Source organism: Cyphomyrmex costatus, unplaced genomic scaffold (genome assembly GCF_001594065.2).
Source record: "Cyphomyrmex costatus isolate MS0001 unplaced genomic scaffold, Ccosl1.0 scaffold18, whole genome shotgun sequence".
Taxonomy (NCBI): Eukaryota; Metazoa; Arthropoda; class Insecta; order Hymenoptera; family Formicidae; genus Cyphomyrmex; species Cyphomyrmex costatus.
Window position 1 is genome coordinate 279,896 of NW_017275824.1, and position 20,264 is coordinate 300,159.

The following is a 20,264-nucleotide window of genomic DNA, read 5'->3' on the forward strand; positions in this document are numbered from 1 at the left end:
GAAAGGTATCTCCGATCTAGTAAGGTTTAGCGAGTCCGGCGAAACGCAGTTCGTCGACACATGGTTAATACGAGTAAGTCGATCCCTTAGGATCAAGCGTGCGCCCGCAGCATTAATCTAATCATGCTGCTGAATTTATAGTATATATGTATATGTATAACAGTCTCGATTTGGCAACGTAGCTCCGCTAAAACTCGATTATATCAGTTGCCGGTTCTTTGCCAGTAATAAGCACGGCCCCTCAACCCACCATACATTCCAATTGCTTTCAAGTTCACTTACCAGAGACTATCTTGTTGGCATCGGCGATCACTTTCTGGCGTTTTTTCTCCGGATCCAGTTCGTCACGCGACTTTTTGCTCATCGTGTCGGTTGTATGGCATTTGTGCTCAAAGTAATCAGCCATCATGTCGCTAAGCTCTTTCTCGTCGCTCGCGTATTTGTCTTTGATGGGGATCGAGGTTCCGTTGAATACAGTGCCGTTTGTGATTGTGATGTGCTCTTTGGCTGTGAAGTGCAGAAAATGCGTAAACGAAGAGACACAAAGGTAACATGAACTGATGTGTAGACATTGCATAACGAATACATGTGACCGCAGTAAGATTGCCCGGCAAGCGTTGACTAACACGTTTTCTAAGTAAGCACGAATAAAAGTGTTCGTTCTGTGTATTTGACAACTAATAATACGCGTTGTGGCGTAGCGTGCATTATTCATTCAAGTATTGTGAGCCGTGATGTCACATTTTTTATTGCAGTATGTATTGTAGTGTAATATAATAGAAGAAAAATGTATAATATTGAATCTTTTATTTTTGACAAATTGTATATGTAACGTTGAAACGCAATGCAAGAGCGAGTAGTAATAAAATTCAATTTATAGACATTACTATTTCTACTTACGTTTATCGTGTGTGCCACTGATACTGAGATCTTCCATTGATTCAGAGTCCTAGAATAAAGAGAGAATTGCGGTTAATCTTGATGATTATAAGACTCCCACGCTCTTGAAGAAGTAATTATTTGAGTAAATTACTGTTACGTATAAGCCTTTTAACTGTTGTAGCATACATAAAAGAGCTATTACAAGATATGAAATGAACAGATCGTATATTCTTCAATTGCGCTCAATAATAGCGCTCGCTAGATAACGAGAATAAGGTCAAACGATACAATAGCATTTTTTGTTAATGATAATTTGTTTTGTCACATCATGATGATTTTAATTATACTACAATTATGCATGTAGATTCTTCCAAATTTGCATAAAATGCGCACCTTCGTTTTGTCAGACTCTTCATAATCAGGATCCATCTTAGGATCCATAGTTGCATCACGGCGGAGTGACGTGTTTCTCGACGGTCCCAATTCCTCCTTGAGAGAATCAAAACCTGGCTGATCCAGTCTGACTCTCGCCACAGCTTTTTCAACGTCGTCAGTCACTAACTCAACATTGAAGATACATTTATTCACTATATCTTCTCGTCCAATTTTATTGAGAGCTTTTTCTAACGTGTTTCCTGCAAATAGAGGACGACACGTGATACGTTACTTCAATATATTTTAAATATTACAAGTGTTAAAAAGTTTTAAAAGCCAGGTACATTTCGATATTCGTATTGTTAAAATTTATAACTGATTATATTCTCATTCACTTTTTTTATATGATGCACAGACCTGAATGTATTGCACATTGTGGACGTAAAGGACATCTTTGAAATATTATTAAAAGCTCGCTTGTGTAATGATTATGATTTTCATATTCTTGATATAAAGTTATAAACATCGTTTTCTTTATTTTTATATTTTTTTAAATTAAATTAATTAAAATCTAAAAAATTTGAAACGGAGCGGTCTTGAAACATGTACTATTTTAATGCGAGAATACGACAGGAAAATATTAAATAATCTTAGTAATAGAGATTCACACACAAATACAAATAATTCAGCAACTCGTAAAACCGGTACAAATAAAGAAAGTGGCAGAGCACGCTCAGAATTTAATCACTTTCACTGCGCGACTGCCGATCACGTACTGCGGAATCATAACCACTTGTTATTTCTGCTGATTGCAGAAACATCGTGAGTTATGTGCGAGTCAATGCCATTAGCAGGAAAGAAGGAGAGGGAACGAAGCGTGTAGACTTATGTCAGGAATAATAATGCACAATGAGATCATCACATATCTACGTTGCTAGAAAAGATTCCTCGCGTCTGACTCAACTATAGCGCGCGTGTATAATTAATTGACCTTGCTGGAAAACAGGTTTTTTTAAAAATTATCAAGGCAAGCTATCACAATTCTTATTCATTGAAAATTAATACGCTATGATGTAAAGGTAAATAAATTGCGTAACGTCTCACCTGTGGCTTTGTTTCCACTGTTTTGCCAGATTTTGAACATGGCAGCGGCCTGTTGCGCAGGTTTATCGGGATATTCTTGCTTTATTAGAGCCATGTCATTGGGTGGGATGTTCAATTCTTCCGCTAGCGGTTCCCAATCTTTATCTAATAGATTAGCGATGTCTGTTAATCGGATGGTCGCTCTGTGTATTGCATCTGGTCTACCTAAAAATAATATTTAGCATGTAAAATAGAAAACTTTGATAACAAACGTCATTAGTAATTAATTTTTATTTTATTATGTCACACACATTATTATTATCATTTATCAATCTTATATTATTATTATTATTACTATTATAGTTCACGTACTTATTCCACCATCGCGTAGGAAACTGTAGTTCTTTGATAATTCCAATAAATCAAGCTCGGAGACTGCGGTATCAGGAGAAATATTTTCCGGCAGCAAAATATTTAGTGTACAGATTGGCGTTTGCGGCAGTTCACCTCTCGGAACCTTAGGTTCGCTCATAAACATGATTCGGCCCATCATATCAGCGGCATCCGGATCCTTTATCCTCGTGGTAAAAGGAACTCTATTTTCCTTGAAAGCTCTAAACGGTAATTGCAGTTGTTCACCTGTTTTTAAAACGGGTACAAGATTTCCCGAAAATTCCATGTATTGTGTTTTTCCTTCAAGAACCTACAGCATTAAATACGATTTAATGACGTCTTAAGTAACTAAGAAGTTATGCATAACTCACGAACGCTTTGATAGCATTTTTATTGTCGATAGTTACCTCGACATCTCTACTCTTTGCAACTTCTGTAAAATGTTCCTGATGCTCTAAAGTTTTGTCTTCTTTATCGTCCGTCATACAGAATACACGTAGTCTCGCTTCTAATGGGTCTATCCGTTTTGCAAACACGACGAACCTATCATAAAGCAAGTATTAAAGTTATAAAATTACTTCCTGTATAATTTCCATCTATGTAATTTATCATTGAAAATTATGTCACGTGACATCAGTCGAAACATACTTAGCCATAAAGGGCACATGTGTCGCGTGCGTGTAGAGTTCCATGGCCATTTTCGTGGCCTCGGAAATGTTACGGCAGTCCATTAACCAGAAACGGGCGGAAACTGTAGTAGTAAAGGAAACGCAATCTTTCACAAAGGTCAATGGCGTCGAGCCTGTGACGTCCTCCCAGACTGCCCGAGTCTGACCCCCTGAACGACATACATGTCAAGTCCAAAACATTATTAAAATATGTCCGTGTTGCAAATGCACAAGTGACAAAAGTGAAATATGTGTGGTATATTTTGGCACGACCGAGATTAAATACAAGCAATTAATTGGATACAAATCAGTGTTTATGCATAAATAATGCTGGCAATCAGCATTATTTAATGAGCTAGCAGTTGGTTTATTAATAATTATCAGACCAAGGAAATCTTGCATTTAAAAACGGTTGCTGTAAGTGCATTGTTGTTAAGTGCTTTTTATCAATGTGTGAGTGTAATATAAAAATAAGTACATGATCGACTAAATAATACTCGTAATAATACTTGCAAAATTAAGAGAAAGCGTTATATACGAAATGTGTAGAAAGCAATCGTAGGTGTATCAATTTAAGATAAAAATTAAATGATAAATAGAAAAAATATTATCATAAAGTATTAATTAATACGTATGTAATACATTTTATTAAAAAATTATTAAAATAATGACATCAAAATTTTAAAAGAAGAATAAAAAGATACAATTATATATTAATAAATTTCGCTCGTTTTTTGCAATGCAAATTAAATAATTAAACGATCTGAATCGAATTACTTTACAATTATAACAATCAATTTATAATTATAATAATCAGAACACAAAGCTTTGATACCATATGCGGACGTTTCATCTCTATTTCGAGTCATCTTCAGCACAATAACAATACAATCCTTAAAAGGCAGATGTTACAATGAATTGTACGCAGATATCAGAAAACACGATATGTTCAAAAACTGAAAGACACTACAAGTCTCTTATCCCGAGCCACCAAAGTCCATTTTTAGGAGGTGCATAACTGCTAAAATATAAAAAATTTTGAATCGAACGTTATGTGTCCTGAAAGGCGGCATCGCCACGAGTAATTTGAGCCAAAAAAATTTTTAATCAGTCAAGCCGTTCTGGAGATACAAGCGATCGAAAAGTGGTGATTTTAATGAAAAATTAAGTAACGTCTCCTTGTGCTCCTTCTCCTTCTTCTCTGTCCGCATTCAAGGCCGTATTAAAACTTTCTAACATCCCCTCTCACCTTCACCATCTTCGACCCACCGGACCTCCTCCCTCACCCCTCTTTTTCGCCGTATTTCACTGTTTTTCGTTATATAATATTTTTAAATTATTTTTTTTATATGTTTGTGATATATTTGTACTCTAAAAAGTAAATGATATCCGAAAAAAATCATATCATAAATATGAAAAGTTCAAGACATGTTTAAAAAAGGATACTCAAAAATTTAAACCTTTTTCGAACATGGCTTGAACTTTTCGTTTGTATGATATGATCACAATTCATTGTAATATCTGCGTTCAACTCGATCGGATGAACTAGTAACGACGATCCTGTCTCACATGCCTTTACAATACTACACTCGCATTGAGAACAGGAATATCAATCCGAACAATGATTAATATATCAACATGTTTGTAACGCTCATAAGAATATTATCAATCCAACGACGTAAATATTATACATCTGAAATAATCGCTGAAGAAGGACCTGCGAAACATACGACTTACAAATTTGTTAATTAACTTTTTTTTATATTTTTTTATATTATAATATACATTTATAATTATAATTATTAAATCTATTTAGCTCGATTCAGACCGTTTAATTATTTAATTTACAATTATATATTTTTCTAGGAACGATTTTAGGAAAAATGTAATATTTGAAATGTATTCTCGATATGGTATATAGATTACGATTAAAATAAACTTAAATGTAATAGTATTCAGTGTATATGTAATATTGTTATAAATTAGATTTTTAGATTATATGATCGGATATCATGAGGGACGTTATATTATATAATTTCGTATGTAACATATATATATATATATATATTATATATGTTATATACGAAATTTATATATATGTATATATACAGGGTGTAAAATCACCTATCAAGAACAGACCGTAGAGTAGACCGAACTGAGTCGAAAAGTCATATACCATTTTGCAGTTTACGCAATATTTAACGAGATATTAGACCTTAAATAATTAAATATATATAAATATATATGTATATTGTGTTAAATATTGCGTAAACTGCAAAATGGTATAAGACTTTTCGGCTCAGTTTGATTTACTCTACCTGCTCTTGATAGGTGATTTAATCGGTCAATGACACCCTGTATAATTATATACAGGGTGTCCCAGAACGACCGCGAAAAATTACATGCACAGGTAGAACGGACTGAACTGAGTCAAAAAAGAATTGAGTCAAACTGAGAAAAAAATCCCTTACCGTTTTGTAATTTTCACAATAGTCAACGCGATATTAATTGGTAAAAATTACCGAATACGTGCGTCCGCCCGGTCTACTATTGCCAACAGTGTACGCCTATTGATAGCTCGATAACCTGCAGATCGCGGAGAGCGGGGATGACCCAAGCATCCCACGTCCCATGCCGCGTACATCGCCGCGAGTCCCAAACGTCGCGACTCAGACAGTGGCGCGCTTACCAGGACCGCGTGCCATCGAGCTATCAATGGGCGTACACTATTGGCAGTAATAGGCCGGGCGAATGCGCGTATTCGGTAATTTTTACCAATTAATATCTCGTTGACTATTGCAAAAATTGTAAAACAATACAGGGCTTTTTGACTCAGTTCGGTCCGTTCTACCTGTGCATGTAATTTTTCGCGGTCGTTCTGGGACACCCTCTATATATATATATATATATATCATGAGAGTACAATTTTATATAAATTACTAATATTAAAGCAATTACCAGACAAATAAATGTGCTGAAACAAAAACTTTGAAGTTAACTCTTAACAACGGGCTAGATAAAATGATATCTACTTTAATTAATAATCCATACCTAAATGACTCAATCCTAACAATATGCAAGCATTAACAATGAATCACAACAAGATATGTATACAATAATGATACTTAACGAAATGTTTCTATGAAACATGCAGCTACCATCTCCCTTTTAAATCTCTATCCGAAGATCCTCGGGACATTTCTCGATAATACGATAGACAGCAGAAGAAATTATTTAAGACAAAACATGACATATCTTTTAACATTCACATACATAAATAAATTTTTCCCATTTAAGTGAAAATGTTATATTGGAACATTTTTACACGCTGGTGCAAGTCACGAATTGTACAAACTGTTTACCATACTGAACATAAACGAGTTATAAAAGTGCTGCTACCATTAAAGCAATCCTCTCGTGCAACGTACGATACTTGGTTCGATCGTAGTCCCGAACGACCTGAGAACAGACAAGATAGCCTACCGACTGCGTTCATGCTTGCTAAACTACAATAAATCCCCGAATAGATACCCGAATGCGCAGTAACGCAACTTCATAAGAGCATATATGCACACCAAAGGTGTAATATTAATTTAGCCGTTTATCGGTAAGAGATTCTCCAGTAAGACGGTATGCTGCTCTACAATATTACGTGCAAGCATATATTACCAGTTATGCTGCACAGGAGTCTCAAAGTTGGCGCATCTCCGGAATACTGGTTGATCATGCCTTTATTAGCCGCCTGTGGTACTGGAATAGTTAAAGTTATCGGCTTGTGGAACTTTCTTCTTCTCGGTTCGACGGTGAGAATCGGCGACACAGCTACTCTATTTCCAAGTAATTTAGCCACCAGATCTGCTGGTATAGGATGTGCCTATATGTAACAATAAATTTACTAAATACAATAAATAATTTATGGAAAAGTCTAGGTTTGAAGAATATTAACAGATATAATAAATTATTTATTTTTGCTTTTTCAACCAGAAGTTTCAATTTCTTAATTTACAAATGTAGACGATTAAAATTTTAAGATTTAAACATAATAAATTTCTTTGCTTCTCTCTATCGTAAGTAATTAAATGCCGTATTTAAATGCCAAAGATGCAGATCGGAATTTAAATTTAATATATTTAATCGATGAAGGAAAACGGAAAAATACCTGCAGACCGACTCTGATCTTCTTAGTAAGCGCCCCTTGCGGGAAGACAGCTTGTACTTGTGGTACAGCGGATGACGACACGGTGCCGCCTTCGGGACCAACCGCATGGACCTCTTGCCGAATACGAGATACTACTGCGAAGTAATGTGGGAAATCTACGGTGAGTATTCTTACGATACGGGACGTCTGGAGATCCTCTAATTGGCTTAACTCTGAAAATGTAAATGTCAAGATAATCCTTCCAAATGTTTGCCCTTGGGAATTACAGAAAAAAGAGAAAAGAATCGTACCTTCTCCCTCAAAGCTCTCGTTAAGCACATCTTGGACAGCTTCCTCGCTGGCTTCCAAGGTATGCTCGCGCCATGTTTCTCCATTATCTGATCGTAGAATCACTATTTCCCGTTCCTTTCCGCGTAACGACGCGAAATGTGGCACTTCTATGATAACAGGGCTGTACAAAAAAAATTCTTAACATTTGAAGATTTGTCGTCATCATAAGTATATCACAACTGTGTAATACAATTATTTTAAAAAGCGAATCTTCAGTTAAATACTTTACATTTATCGTTAATATACAAAAATACGCAATACGTAAGTATAAACCGAAGGTATAGTCGGAATGGAAAAATAAAATCATGAAAGATGTCTGAGAAACACACCCCAGAAATTTTGCAGCAACAGGACCCAATTCGAGGATGCGGCTAGCCAATGCTTCTCCCTCCATCAAGGGCGGTGGGTTTGTCAATTTGTCTCTCCTCAAGTATCTGCACGTGACGCGCATAGGCATTGCGGCTTTACGCGGTGGAACAATCACGCGGACGCCGCTATGTCTGCACCCGCGCATCGCACCGCCTCTTGCGTCCACCAAGAAGGAAACCAGGAAGCTGAGAAAATTTTGAGAACATGTTACGTTCATTTACTTACGACACATTACAAGAAATTGTCCGAAATAATATAAAAAATTGCATTATATATGTGGAGGCTGCTTGCAAGAGATGCATACAGTCAAGAAGGTTTATTTTAGGTACGCAAAATACGTGTTTCCTCGACATTACCTTCGCGCGCGTGCTATCATTGAGCTATCAAACGTTTACAGCAATTTACGTTAATTTTCCGTATGAAAATGGAATGAGTTTATTATAAATTATTTGCATTCTGAAAGAGATCCCGCTGTAAACGATATAAAAAAATTAGAGAATATGATTTACAATTGTTATAATAAAGTTTGACAAAAATTTCATGGAAATCGCAATAAACAGACACCCAGGGTTGGCAACGTTACCTCATAAAAATAACTCGTTACCGTTACCGTTCTTTTTCTTAAAAAAATAACTCGTTATGATTTTATGGTTACTCAAAATATAACGAATATCGTTACTTTTTCGTTACTTTTTTTCTTGATACTATCTATAATATGTGATATACTATAGTATGTGTACAAATAAGTTATAAAGCGTTTTTAATGAAATTTAATATTTATTCAAACACATTTAAAAACGAAAACACACTTAATTATCAAAATAATCCTCGTTATTATCTATGACCTTTAGCCAGCTTGCGAATTCCAGAAACAAAGAAGGTTTTATCTTTCGATGCAATAAAATTATCCACTCATTTTCGCACTTCTTCAAATGCTAACGAAAAGTTTTGTTTAATTCTATCAATACTTTTTATTTAACCATATATGTCATAATAAGCCAACCATGCTTTTTATCCCTTGTAGTACAATAACTAGATATTTGGATATTATTACTATTATACATACGCACTAACCAAATTCTAACTATTATCATATCTAAATGGTTTGGTTGCCTATAACCAAATATTTGATTACAATAATCAGAAATTCTCTTCCCTACCAAAATTTGCTTAACCATAAATATATCATGATAATTCATTCATGATTGTTTTTTCCGTGCATGAACATTACTCCGAAGAAAATGTAATGTCGTTACCTATTCATTACAGAAAAAAGTAACTTGTAACGATATAACGACGTTACAAATAACGCGTTACCTGCCAACCCTGCGGACACCTTAGTAAAAAATTAAAAATTGAGCTGATATACGTGATGTAATTTTAACATTAATGTCAGTCACAATGCACTGTATAATTCGTAATTAATTATTACGAAAAGTGCGCAAAGCCAAAAAGCATAATCCTCGAGAAATTGTACTATAAGCGTGATATCTATGAACGATTATGACGATTTCGTGAGATTATTATTAAAATTTAGAGACAATGCGTTTTGATCGCGTTAATACCATGATATTATCAGCTGTAACGTGTCTTTCCTACAGTGACAGTGAGATAATTTGTGATGCGAGATAATTTGACTACACTCTACCGATACCTAATTGTTGTGCGTATTAATATAATTACTTTGGCTTAGTGTGAATAAGATAGTAAGATTATACAACAATGGGGAATGTATAGCAAAATAAGATAGAAATAAAACAGCTAGCTATCTATACAGGTCGAATTCGTGTGGACATTTTTATGAGATGACAACGAGGTGTTTGTATGTACCATATATTAGACTGACCAGCAAAAAAAAATTTTTTTTTTAATCGGCTTTTCAGCTCAAAAGCTTCCATTTTAAAAGAACACCCCTAAATTTTTATTAAAAAATATTAAGATATATTTACAGATCGCTGGTGAGCGATTCTTAAATCAAAGTTTCGATTTTCTTTAATACATGTTTGACTTGATGCTAAAATGGCTTAATTCGGATTTTAAATGTGATACTGAATGTCTTTTTGATCGCTGAACACGATGCAATAATTCATTTAGCTCTACACCTCAAGAAATAAAGCACGATTTGTTTCTCAAGGCGTATATCGTAGAGCTAAATGAATTATTGCATCGTGTTCAATGATCAAAAAGACATTCAGTATTACATTTAAAATCCGAATTAAACCATTTTTGCATCAAGTCAAACATGCAGTATTAAAGAAAATCGAAACTTTAATTTAAATATCGCTCACTAGCGACCTCTAAATTTTAATATTTTTTAATAAAAATTTAGAGTTGTTCTTTTGGCATGAAATGGAAGCTTTTGAGCTGAGAGGCCAATTAAAAAAAAAAAAATTTTTTTTTACTCGTCAGTCTAATGTATATAGCGGGCAAAATAAGAGATAGATAAATAAAATGGCTACATACATAAGCCAAATCTATGAGTATAATATTTCTACGTGAGATATCTATCATATGAATGTGATACAGTCGCAAGCACTAAACTACCGACATTGAAGGCAACAAAAGTGTCATCTAATTCGATTAAAACAAATTGGTTTCATTCAATCGCTCTCAAACTACCACATACAACGATGTCGGCGCCGAGAATCTTACTGATAAATCTGTGAAGTATTCAAAAGAGAATTGTGCAATGTATGTACAGTACATCGCGCAGCGGACATGAGCTCAGCAAAGATATTTTCCACGATATTGACACTTGGTGTCGATTATTGCGGCTGTTCGAGTACGAAGTTATTAAAGAGTAGCCATAGTTTATTTGTTTTTCATTTTAAATTTCATCTAAATTCATCAACGAGCCTGTAAACCACGTTTGCATACCTTAATTTCTACTGAATAATTTATCGCCAGGGGCGAAGTACGTGCTTGTTCATTCATCGTGCATTTTTTACATTAAGTTTTACTGATTTCTTAAGAAATCAAATTTATTTTATGGCTCATCTTTCAGTGATCATTAAAGGAGGTTCAAGCGTTACTTTGGAATCAAAAATGTAACCGAAAGAAATTGTCATTATAACGATTCGGAATCATGCGCAATATTAGTGTAATAAATTGTGGATATTATTTATGTGCTGTATTCTTAGTAAACTATTAGTGAATAGAATATTAACAAATGTATAAGATTGTCAACGAGAAATCGAGTATACACTTGGCAACGTTGCACTTCGCGACGTGACGGATAGTGACAGATTATGGCGAATTATAAGGGAGAAATACAGAATTGGTATAAAGGCCGATTTTGTATAAAAAAGAAAATGGAATGGAGAGAGAATGTCATTGCTGCTTTTGTCCAGTTCGTATCCTAGCTGTGCACTGCGGCGTTGCCAAGTCTGTTACTATTATCTGTTACTACATATGTACTAATACGATCCGTGAGGTAAAGGTAAACTTTGTGACAATAAAGCTTTAAATCCATACGGCCAAACCCAATTGTCCTGTTTTGTACACAATTGTTGATATTTCATCTGTAAATCCTAGTTTTTCAAAGTCCTAAGTTGGCTGAATGTGTATAAATCGATGAATATCTACTTCGGAACGATTGTCTTCCATAAGATGCTATGTTAAAATGGTCAATTTCAGAATGACATTACAAAAAAAAAAACTATACGGTCAACTATTGCTCAAATTATGGGATTATTTGTATACAGTGTTTTTCTTTTTATCTACATTATATTAAAAAATTAAGTCTCTAAATTGGATTTCAACTAACGCTCGAACCTCCTTAAACAAGCTATGTTTGCTGAGTGATGTGTGATGTTTCTAAGAATAATAAAAGTCAGTGGCTACAGAGAGTTGTGCGGGGACATATATAGGCTATGTGTAACGATGGAAGGAAGAATAATCGAATGAAATTCGATGGATTCGTGATGTATATACACGGCAAACTGCAGAAGCTAAGATTGATGAGAAGATCACTTACTTTCTCCACTGTGGAATTCTGCTAGTAGCGCAAATAAAATAACAGAGAGGATCGGGAACAAAATAAAAAACGCGTTAGTATTCATTCGTTCATAAACATGATGATGAGATGACATAATAAAAAGATGATATATTGCTAATATCAGCACATTTTTACAAAACATTTTTGTTCGTTAAATCAAATTCAATTAATGCGAGACATTTGATTCTTTTCTTTTTTAGTCTTCTAATGTTGCGTTTTCGTAAAATGTGCTCCTGTTCATCGTGGTAATGATGATAATGATAATGATGATGATAATGATAATGATTGTCACTGATCATTTCGTAAAGTGCACTCATCACACGCAAGCCACTTTTCTATTGTACACGACTACGAAACGAGAAATAACAATAATAAGTATGTATTATAGTAGAGATAAAAACGTAACGCACTCACACTCTGTGAAAAGAAGACATATACTTCGAAGAAAGAAACTTAAAATAATGACGCTTCGAAATCTGTTGTGATCTGGAACATTGATCGTCTTCGACTGTACACCAGAATTCAAATCAACTTAAACTGCAGAGGAATGAGAGAATCTCTTCAAAATTATTATCCAACTAATTAACGCAACAGATTCCGTAGCGCGTAATCCGCGCAAAGTAATTCAACTTAAAATAATTATATAAGAGAAAAACATCTAGTAGCAGCTGTTGCAGCGTTGAAATCTTCTTTCTACTGTCTACTACTTAACACAATTTGTTGGAAGAACGATTCTTTTTCTTACAAATATTATAACATGCTTAATATCCTGTCATTTATTTTAGGACAGATCATTATAACTGTATATACCATTACTTTTAAGTAATCAATATAACTTTCCTTTTTACAGATATTAATAATATGTTTAGTGTCACTAGTAATAATTACAGTTTGCATGTCATTATGCAAAATTTCTAAAACAAGAAAACTTGCTTGTCAAATTTGGCAGGAGAGGAAAGATAACGTAAATGATGTACCTGTCCCTCCACATCCCTTGTCCCTTCGGTGCGGTACTGAGAGCTGCCAGCGAGGTACATAGAGACTCTAGGGACTCGCTATTCTCCAAACAAAACCGAGTTTAATTATCCGAATCAATAATCTTGCTTATCATGCTCATGCTGTCTCGCTCGTATAAGTAGCATTCTTTTTTGTTGTCACTGCATTCATTTTATAATAAATCATTACAAAAGTGTTCTGTGCTTTTCTTTCGAATACATAGTGTCATGTGCAGGAATAACCCGATTAAGAATGTTGCATTATTAAACAGATTGGCGAAACAACGATGAAGATTTTCTACATAAGAGGGAGAAATTTCATCATCACGGACATTCTTCACTATGTTCAAATCAGCTGGGCGGTTAGTACAAATCGCCGGTGATAAACAAAAATACATTGGTCAAAGAATCGTTCGTCCAAGTGAAATATGAAAAACAGCATGCTAAACAGTAAGTAATCGAACTTTGCTACGAACAAGCAGGTTGTTAGAATATCAAGCGTTCTTGTTGAGCTAGTTGAATGATTGTAGGTAAACTGTCGCAAGTCTTGTCACGAATAGTAAGTAAAACAAATTGTAGCACAAAAATTCATTATAAACAATACAATGATATAAAAATCCGTGTTTCGATACTACATTTGTTACGTGTTACGATTTTATATGATTATGTCTTACAGTAATACAAGTTAACTTGATGTTAAGAAATAAATGGACGAGAGTATATTATTTAAGCTAAATTTTCACACATGATCACTTTTCTTTCTATATAATCGGACACATTTAAATCAAAAAAGTATTTTCTAGAATTTTAACACCAAATTAATATAGGTATACCACGTGCTTTGTAAACCTAATACAGATTTGAATGATTAGGCAAATATTGCACGCGATTTGAATAAAATGTCATCTATAATGGCGTATGGATATTAGGCACAAACATGTTATCAACGATCGCACGTTGATAACAGTGATGTAAATCTTTATAATCTTTAAGCTCAACATAGGAACAAATATGAAGTCATTTATGTTGTAGAATTTGTGTACAATTATATGTGTACATTTTCATCTAGATTCGCAAAATGTATAATTTTATTCTTTCAATTTAATATTTTACAAACACGTCCATTCCACAATGTTTTATTTATCATGATTTTAATAACAATAATAAGTAATCTCGATTAAAGTTTGAAACAAAATATCAATAACCACCACCGTTATTGCTTGTAATTATACGAGGTTTCCTCAATTACCAATCAAAAATTAAGATGATAAAATTAAAGTATAATGAGTAATTCATTAAGTGGCCAATCTGTAGGGTTAATCACAGTAAGAAACTTTCACCAACACACAACTACATAATCATACTATAATACACATCATTATTGTTTCGTAGTACTAATACAGTATCGCGATAATGTATAGCGGAGGTCGCACAATCTCATGAATTACATTTCCCGTATTATTAGATAGCAATGTTATCCCTAAAATTTAAAATCTCCGTAATTTACAATAGAAAAATGCTGCGTGTAAAACTGAGCAAAATTTTGACATCAAATTAATATCAAGAAGCTATACATATATATATATATACACACACATATACATATATATAGAGTCTGATCTCTAAAATCTCCAAAATCTGATAAGAGGGATACGAAACATTATATTTCTTTTTATTTATACTCGACACTAGTAACAATGGTTTTCGTAGAATAATTATAATCGTTCCAGGCTGTTTCGTATATACATACATTAATAACGTTTTTAATTTTACATATATGCAAGACACTTTTCTCACTGTCGAATAAGTTCAAATCCGTAAATATTAGATCATCAGTAATATGCGTCAAATTTTGAGCATGTCGTAATGTTATAATATTACGTACGCTTATTACGGCACACCATGCAATTACAACTTGATCTTAGTGATTAATGCTTTTTTTATGTCTTAATTATCAATTGAAGAAAAAAATATTTGCTTTACGATTAAATATTTGCTTACGATTAAACCAGAAAAAATTATCACTATCATGAACTCTTAAAAAGAAAGAGTATCAAAAACTTGAAATTTAAAAATATTGTATTTGCTAAAATTTGTTGTAAAACTTTTCAATACAATGAAGACAATGTATTTTTTCGGGCTTATATTACAGCATTTAAATGAAATTTCGAAATAAATCATATAATTGTGTATTGATAATGAAACTCCGTCATTTTCAATATCCTTTATTTTAATTAATAATGCTAAAATGAGATAGAAAAAAGTAGATGTAAAGTATTACATACCCAACATGCACAGGATGCCTATTGATGTCTACATTGTCTGGCTTAAGATTGGCCGCGTTTGTACGTTGATAATGTTCTTTCGTAATCATCTCTGTTATGGTTGGCGCTAGAAAACACATTGCCATGCACGTTAAATTTATTTTTCGAGGATGAGCTAATCTGATTAACGCAATATGCAGAGTAATCGAACGTTCGGTTCTGCGATACGTAGCAGAATATTAAGTGCTACAAAACATACAGCTATACTATCTCGCGTTCCTTGTGTAATCTACCAATACAGCAAAATTATCGAATTATCAGTAGAATTGTATAAACAATGGATAAGATAGATAGAATCGTTTAAAAATAATATCGCAACAGAGAGAGAATACGTAAATGTAGAATAAATTCCAATCTATAAATTTTCAGCAAAATCATCAATAACTGATGCAAAAGAATCACAGGAAGCAGCACAGGTAGCAGATTTAACGATATTCTTCTGGCTAATATCTGGCGAAACGTAGGTACGTGAAGATTAAAGTATAGATACGTTTACTTACCTCCGGAATGTCGATTATCTCTCTCGTCGTCCGTCACGTTTACGCGCATTGAGTCATCCCCCATGGACTTAATGTCATCAACAGTCATGTATCGATACTGCTGTTGGTCGCTGAGCATTGGATCTTCACCTGCGGTAAATATTATACTTAATAATACAAACGGAATAACACAGATATGTTCATAAGAGCAAAAGAATCCGAGGAGACTTTCATATTTTGGAGTATTGTCGAGTTCAAATAAACTGTACGAGTGAATGTGAAGAATAAAAAAGATATACTCGCAGATATTTTCCCTGCGGAAAGTATACGCGTCAAGTGAGAATGTGAGTTATGTGAGTCTGCAAATAAGGAAGAAATCATCGCCAAATACGTAGCAATGAAGCTGAAGAAGCAGTATCTGTAGTTTAATGTTTCTGTAGGGGAGCACGTGGCTTGTTCAACGATTTAGAATTTTTGCTAAATAAATCAAAACTGTGTACGCGCGCGCGCGATTGCCACCGAAAGGATTTGGTTCTATTAATTCTTGTATGTACGAAATAACATTATCACGCCGGATTAAATTATACGTATCGGGCAGTTTTAAATTATTTCAATAGTACACTTAAGTATTTTCAAATCGCAGACACCATTTGTTGATCCGAATGCTATGTAAAATGGTAATCTTCTTCTTGAACAAGATACCTATTTGTACAACTACTACAGTAAATCATAAAAGTTTGTAATTTATACATTTCATTTTGAACATCTGATGGTACGAAAGAAAGAAATTAAGCTCTATGCAATTTAAATGAATTCTTTAATAATAATGCAACAAAAGCAGCATGATGAGACTAATTATAGAGAAAAATTGCCTCCAACGTGATAAAACTAATCATAAATATAACGACAAAAGCGTTTATTAAAATAATATTTTAATAGCATTTTATCGATAAAATTATAAAAATTACATCTAAAGTGAATTAATGTTTTCTTTTGTCCATTTAATTTATAATTCTAGATCCAAAATACACCTCCTGCATCGAATATTCCCTTCAATTATACCTATATTCATGTAATACGAACATTTGTTAATGACCTTTACACAATAGAAACCTGCAAGTTTCAACCAATTTTATTCAAAAAACCGGAAAGCAGGGGGTTTGTGAGTGTCGTGCGGTAACAACATGCTATTGCAAAATCACGTCATACTTTCTAATATCAATTGCGATCACGGTTGAATACATTTCCCAAGAGGCACGTATAAACGAGCGTTATTCGGTGAAATGTACAAACCATATCACATTTTTCATAAAACTGAGAGCCGCTCGCTTTATGATTCCGCGTTAGCAGATGTTCCAAGAATGTAGACCATGATTATCTAATGAACGGTCAGTCTACAAATTCGCCTCCCACAACGTTTTTCCGTACCGCGTTACCATCATAATCACAAATTAACTTCGCGTGGCTTAGTGCATGCAGAGATTGAGAATATTTTGAGTCGAAAAGAAATCTCAGCGTGTTAATTGTTTGACAATCGCATTTTTTCTTAAGAATTATTCCGATAAACATCGTATTTTTTCATCTTGGGTATCTCTCTCTCTTTCCCGCGAGAATTATCTATTATTTAGACTTCTCTAAATAGAATCGCGTATGACTAACGCGAAAAAATCTTGGAAGCAAAGGCAATTAATAAACATACACGTGCGGCGTAGATTGTTGCAACAACGTTGTTAGTGATATAATAACAACAAAAAATTAATACAATATTAAGAACATTATACAAGAATATAATAAAAGAAGTATAATAAAAAACATAACTTAAAATGTATGATACGATCAAATAGAAAAGAGAGAGAGAGAGAGAAATCCAGAACGGCAGTTAATAATAAAATGTAGAATATCAATTTCAATTTCTAGATCGATAGCTCAATTAACGCAGCTTCTTAAGTGATTCAAATTTTGTTCGGTTTCATTGTTTTTCGGCGGAATGCAACGAATTTGATGTAAATATCTTTGGCACGCCGACGTCCACGCCTCTTCGAGGCAGACATTCCTGATCTACATTTCACAACGATTTCGGCGCAGTTCTAGGAAGATCTGGCCCAGTTCTGCCATTATCCCATTCTCTTATGGTTCGCCCATGACGTGACGTCAAGAGTTATCCGCGGAACTCGTGGTGTTGCCCGTTAATATCTAAAATTAATGTAAACATTCGAAATGGCGCGGCGGCGATGATACCTCTCGCGCCACACCGTAGGAAAATTGTAACGTAGAAGCGCTAATTTTAACGACGTTCAAGGACACGGTGGTCAAAGAGTGTGGCGATTTCGTTTCTCTCTCTCCCTCTCTCTGTGCTTCTTGAAAAGCTCGATCCTGTTTTGTATCTACACACGCGACCTCATAGGCAATGTATATCTTCCGTTGCAAACTACGCCAGCGAAATGACAAGCTATAGGGAGTTTTTGCAATATCGTTTATCCCTGAACGCTAAAGTCACTTTTTCTTCACAACTAATTAAGAAAAGGATAACGTGACTTGAGCGTATCTAGGATAAACGCGCGGTATTGCAAAAACTCCCTAATAATCACGTCGAATCTCGTTGAGTGCAGTTAAAGCGTTGACGTGCGTCATGTACGAGAATAGTACATACTAATCGCAATCAAAGAGAGAGAGAGAGAGAGACCCTGCGCTTGTTTTAAGCACGCGGAAACTAACTTCTCGGATCGGCGCGCCACTCGTAAAACCGCCGATGAGATTCAACGGTTCAGGGACGAAGGAAGTCGAGGCGTGCCGGAAAAACCTTCTCCGTCGATCGCGTATAACACACCGACCTTTTTATTCATGCAGCGTAATCGTGTCGCCGCAAAATCACGTTGTTTCAACGACACGCGACCAAGTCGTATGTTTCAACGATCGTCAGTTTTGGTCGCTAAAATCCGCATTCGTAACGCACAGACAAAACTTTTTTCGCAACGTTTTCTCCGCTATAATTATTTACCGATTTGTCATATCGCTTGCCTTGATCCGCTGACAATGTTACGTAGAAAGTGTACAAACTTTCGAAATCTTGCAAAATAAGTCGCCGTATCAGAATTCATTTTAGACTCGAAGAGAATTCCTCGGATTTCATTAATCCCGATCAATTCGGATAAGGCGGTCGAGATTCAATTCATTTCCTTCACGCCAGCGTTCCTTCCGAGGCGAAACGAGAGAAAAATGCGGAAGAGCAGTTCGATCTTTTACGCAACACCATTGAGCGCGCGATATCTTTTCACGAAGCTTCGTCGGAATTTATTAACGCCGTGAGGCTATTAACGGGATGATACTTTCTCAATGAAATGCGTGAAATGCTCATTATCCGTTTAACCTAACCCAGTTCGCTCGCTCCGAACAACGGCAATTAACTCTCTATATACGCGGGATACTCGTCGACTTTATCGTGTCCGTATGAGATAGTGTCTCGGCTGTATAGACGCTAAAAATATTCGCCGGAACAGCCGAAAGTCCGTCGATGCGCTCCTTTTCCGGCGCCCTTGATCGAACGCGTTATCGTCGCGCGATATCACCATTGATATCCCTCTGTGTCATTGACGGGCTTCGTCCGCTTCATTGTCGTATTCGCGCACGTAGTAACAGAAAAGAAGGGTCACGTTCCTCGGTCCGCTCTATTAAACGCGGCCGGAATCACGATTCACAGCGTTCGCATACGGCGTCCGGATCTTCCGGCGTCGCAGGAAGACGCGGATCGTATATATACCTGATTGCGCGATAATGATGCACGCGGCCGCTCTTTCTCTCGCTCTTTTCCACGCTTCTCTTCACGAGCGGACGATACGTTTACCGCGGATGCAACGCGTGGCACTGAATGGCACTGAACATGCGGGCGGCGCGCGAGGCAGCGAAACGCGCGCTGCATGCGAATAATGTTTTTATCCGAGTCTCGCGAGTCATCTTGCGATACCTCGCGATACGAAGTCGAGTCTTGGCGCGTTATTCGTTCATTCGTTCGCGGCAATCGCGCGAATAATTGTACACAAATCACACTTTGAAGCATGCTGGACAGAGAGAAGACGAAGGTCTCGTCTGCCAATTAACTTGCATTATCCGCGCGACAACAAAGTCCCAAGATAAATGCAGATGCTATATGTATAATCTACAAACGACATTCAGCGGCAATATTGAGCTCATCAGAGTGTTAATTAGCGCGGCT

The 20,264-nt window shown here is 35.3% G+C and overlaps 1 protein-coding gene across 10 annotated transcripts in view; it reads right to left on the bottom strand.

Moving 5' to 3' along the window:
• The window catches only part of LOC108772156 (ankyrin-3), an 89,122-nt gene that overhangs the window by 27,943 nt on the left and 40,915 nt on the right, over positions 1 to 20,264 (bottom strand). For 7 of the 10 annotated variants that reach the window (XM_018537639.1, XM_018537633.1, XM_018537629.1 and 4 more), the window contains 14 exons: positions 16,076 to 16,204; positions 15,537 to 15,642; positions 12,236 to 12,256; positions 8,220 to 8,444; positions 7,851 to 8,011; positions 7,561 to 7,772; positions 7,071 to 7,275; positions 3,382 to 3,571; positions 3,141 to 3,276; positions 2,713 to 3,043; positions 2,362 to 2,565; positions 1,276 to 1,517; positions 901 to 949; positions 283 to 507 (listed from right to left, as the gene is read on the bottom strand). In XM_018537639.1, coding sequence (XP_018393141.1) covers positions 283 to 507; positions 901 to 949; positions 1,276 to 1,517; positions 2,362 to 2,565; positions 2,713 to 3,043; positions 3,141 to 3,276; positions 3,382 to 3,571; positions 7,071 to 7,275; positions 7,561 to 7,772; positions 7,851 to 8,011; positions 8,220 to 8,444; positions 12,236 to 12,256; positions 15,537 to 15,642; positions 16,076 to 16,204 — 2,436 coding nt within the window. Of the gene's footprint in view, positions 1 to 282; positions 508 to 900; positions 950 to 1,275; positions 1,518 to 2,361; positions 2,566 to 2,712; positions 3,044 to 3,140; positions 3,277 to 3,381; positions 3,572 to 7,070; positions 7,276 to 7,560; positions 7,773 to 7,850; positions 8,012 to 8,219; positions 8,445 to 12,235; positions 12,257 to 15,536; positions 15,643 to 16,075; positions 16,205 to 19,811; positions 19,869 to 20,264 lie in introns of those variants that run through there. The other 3 variants (XM_018537638.1, XM_018537631.1, XM_018537632.1) reach the window with 3 other exon arrangements.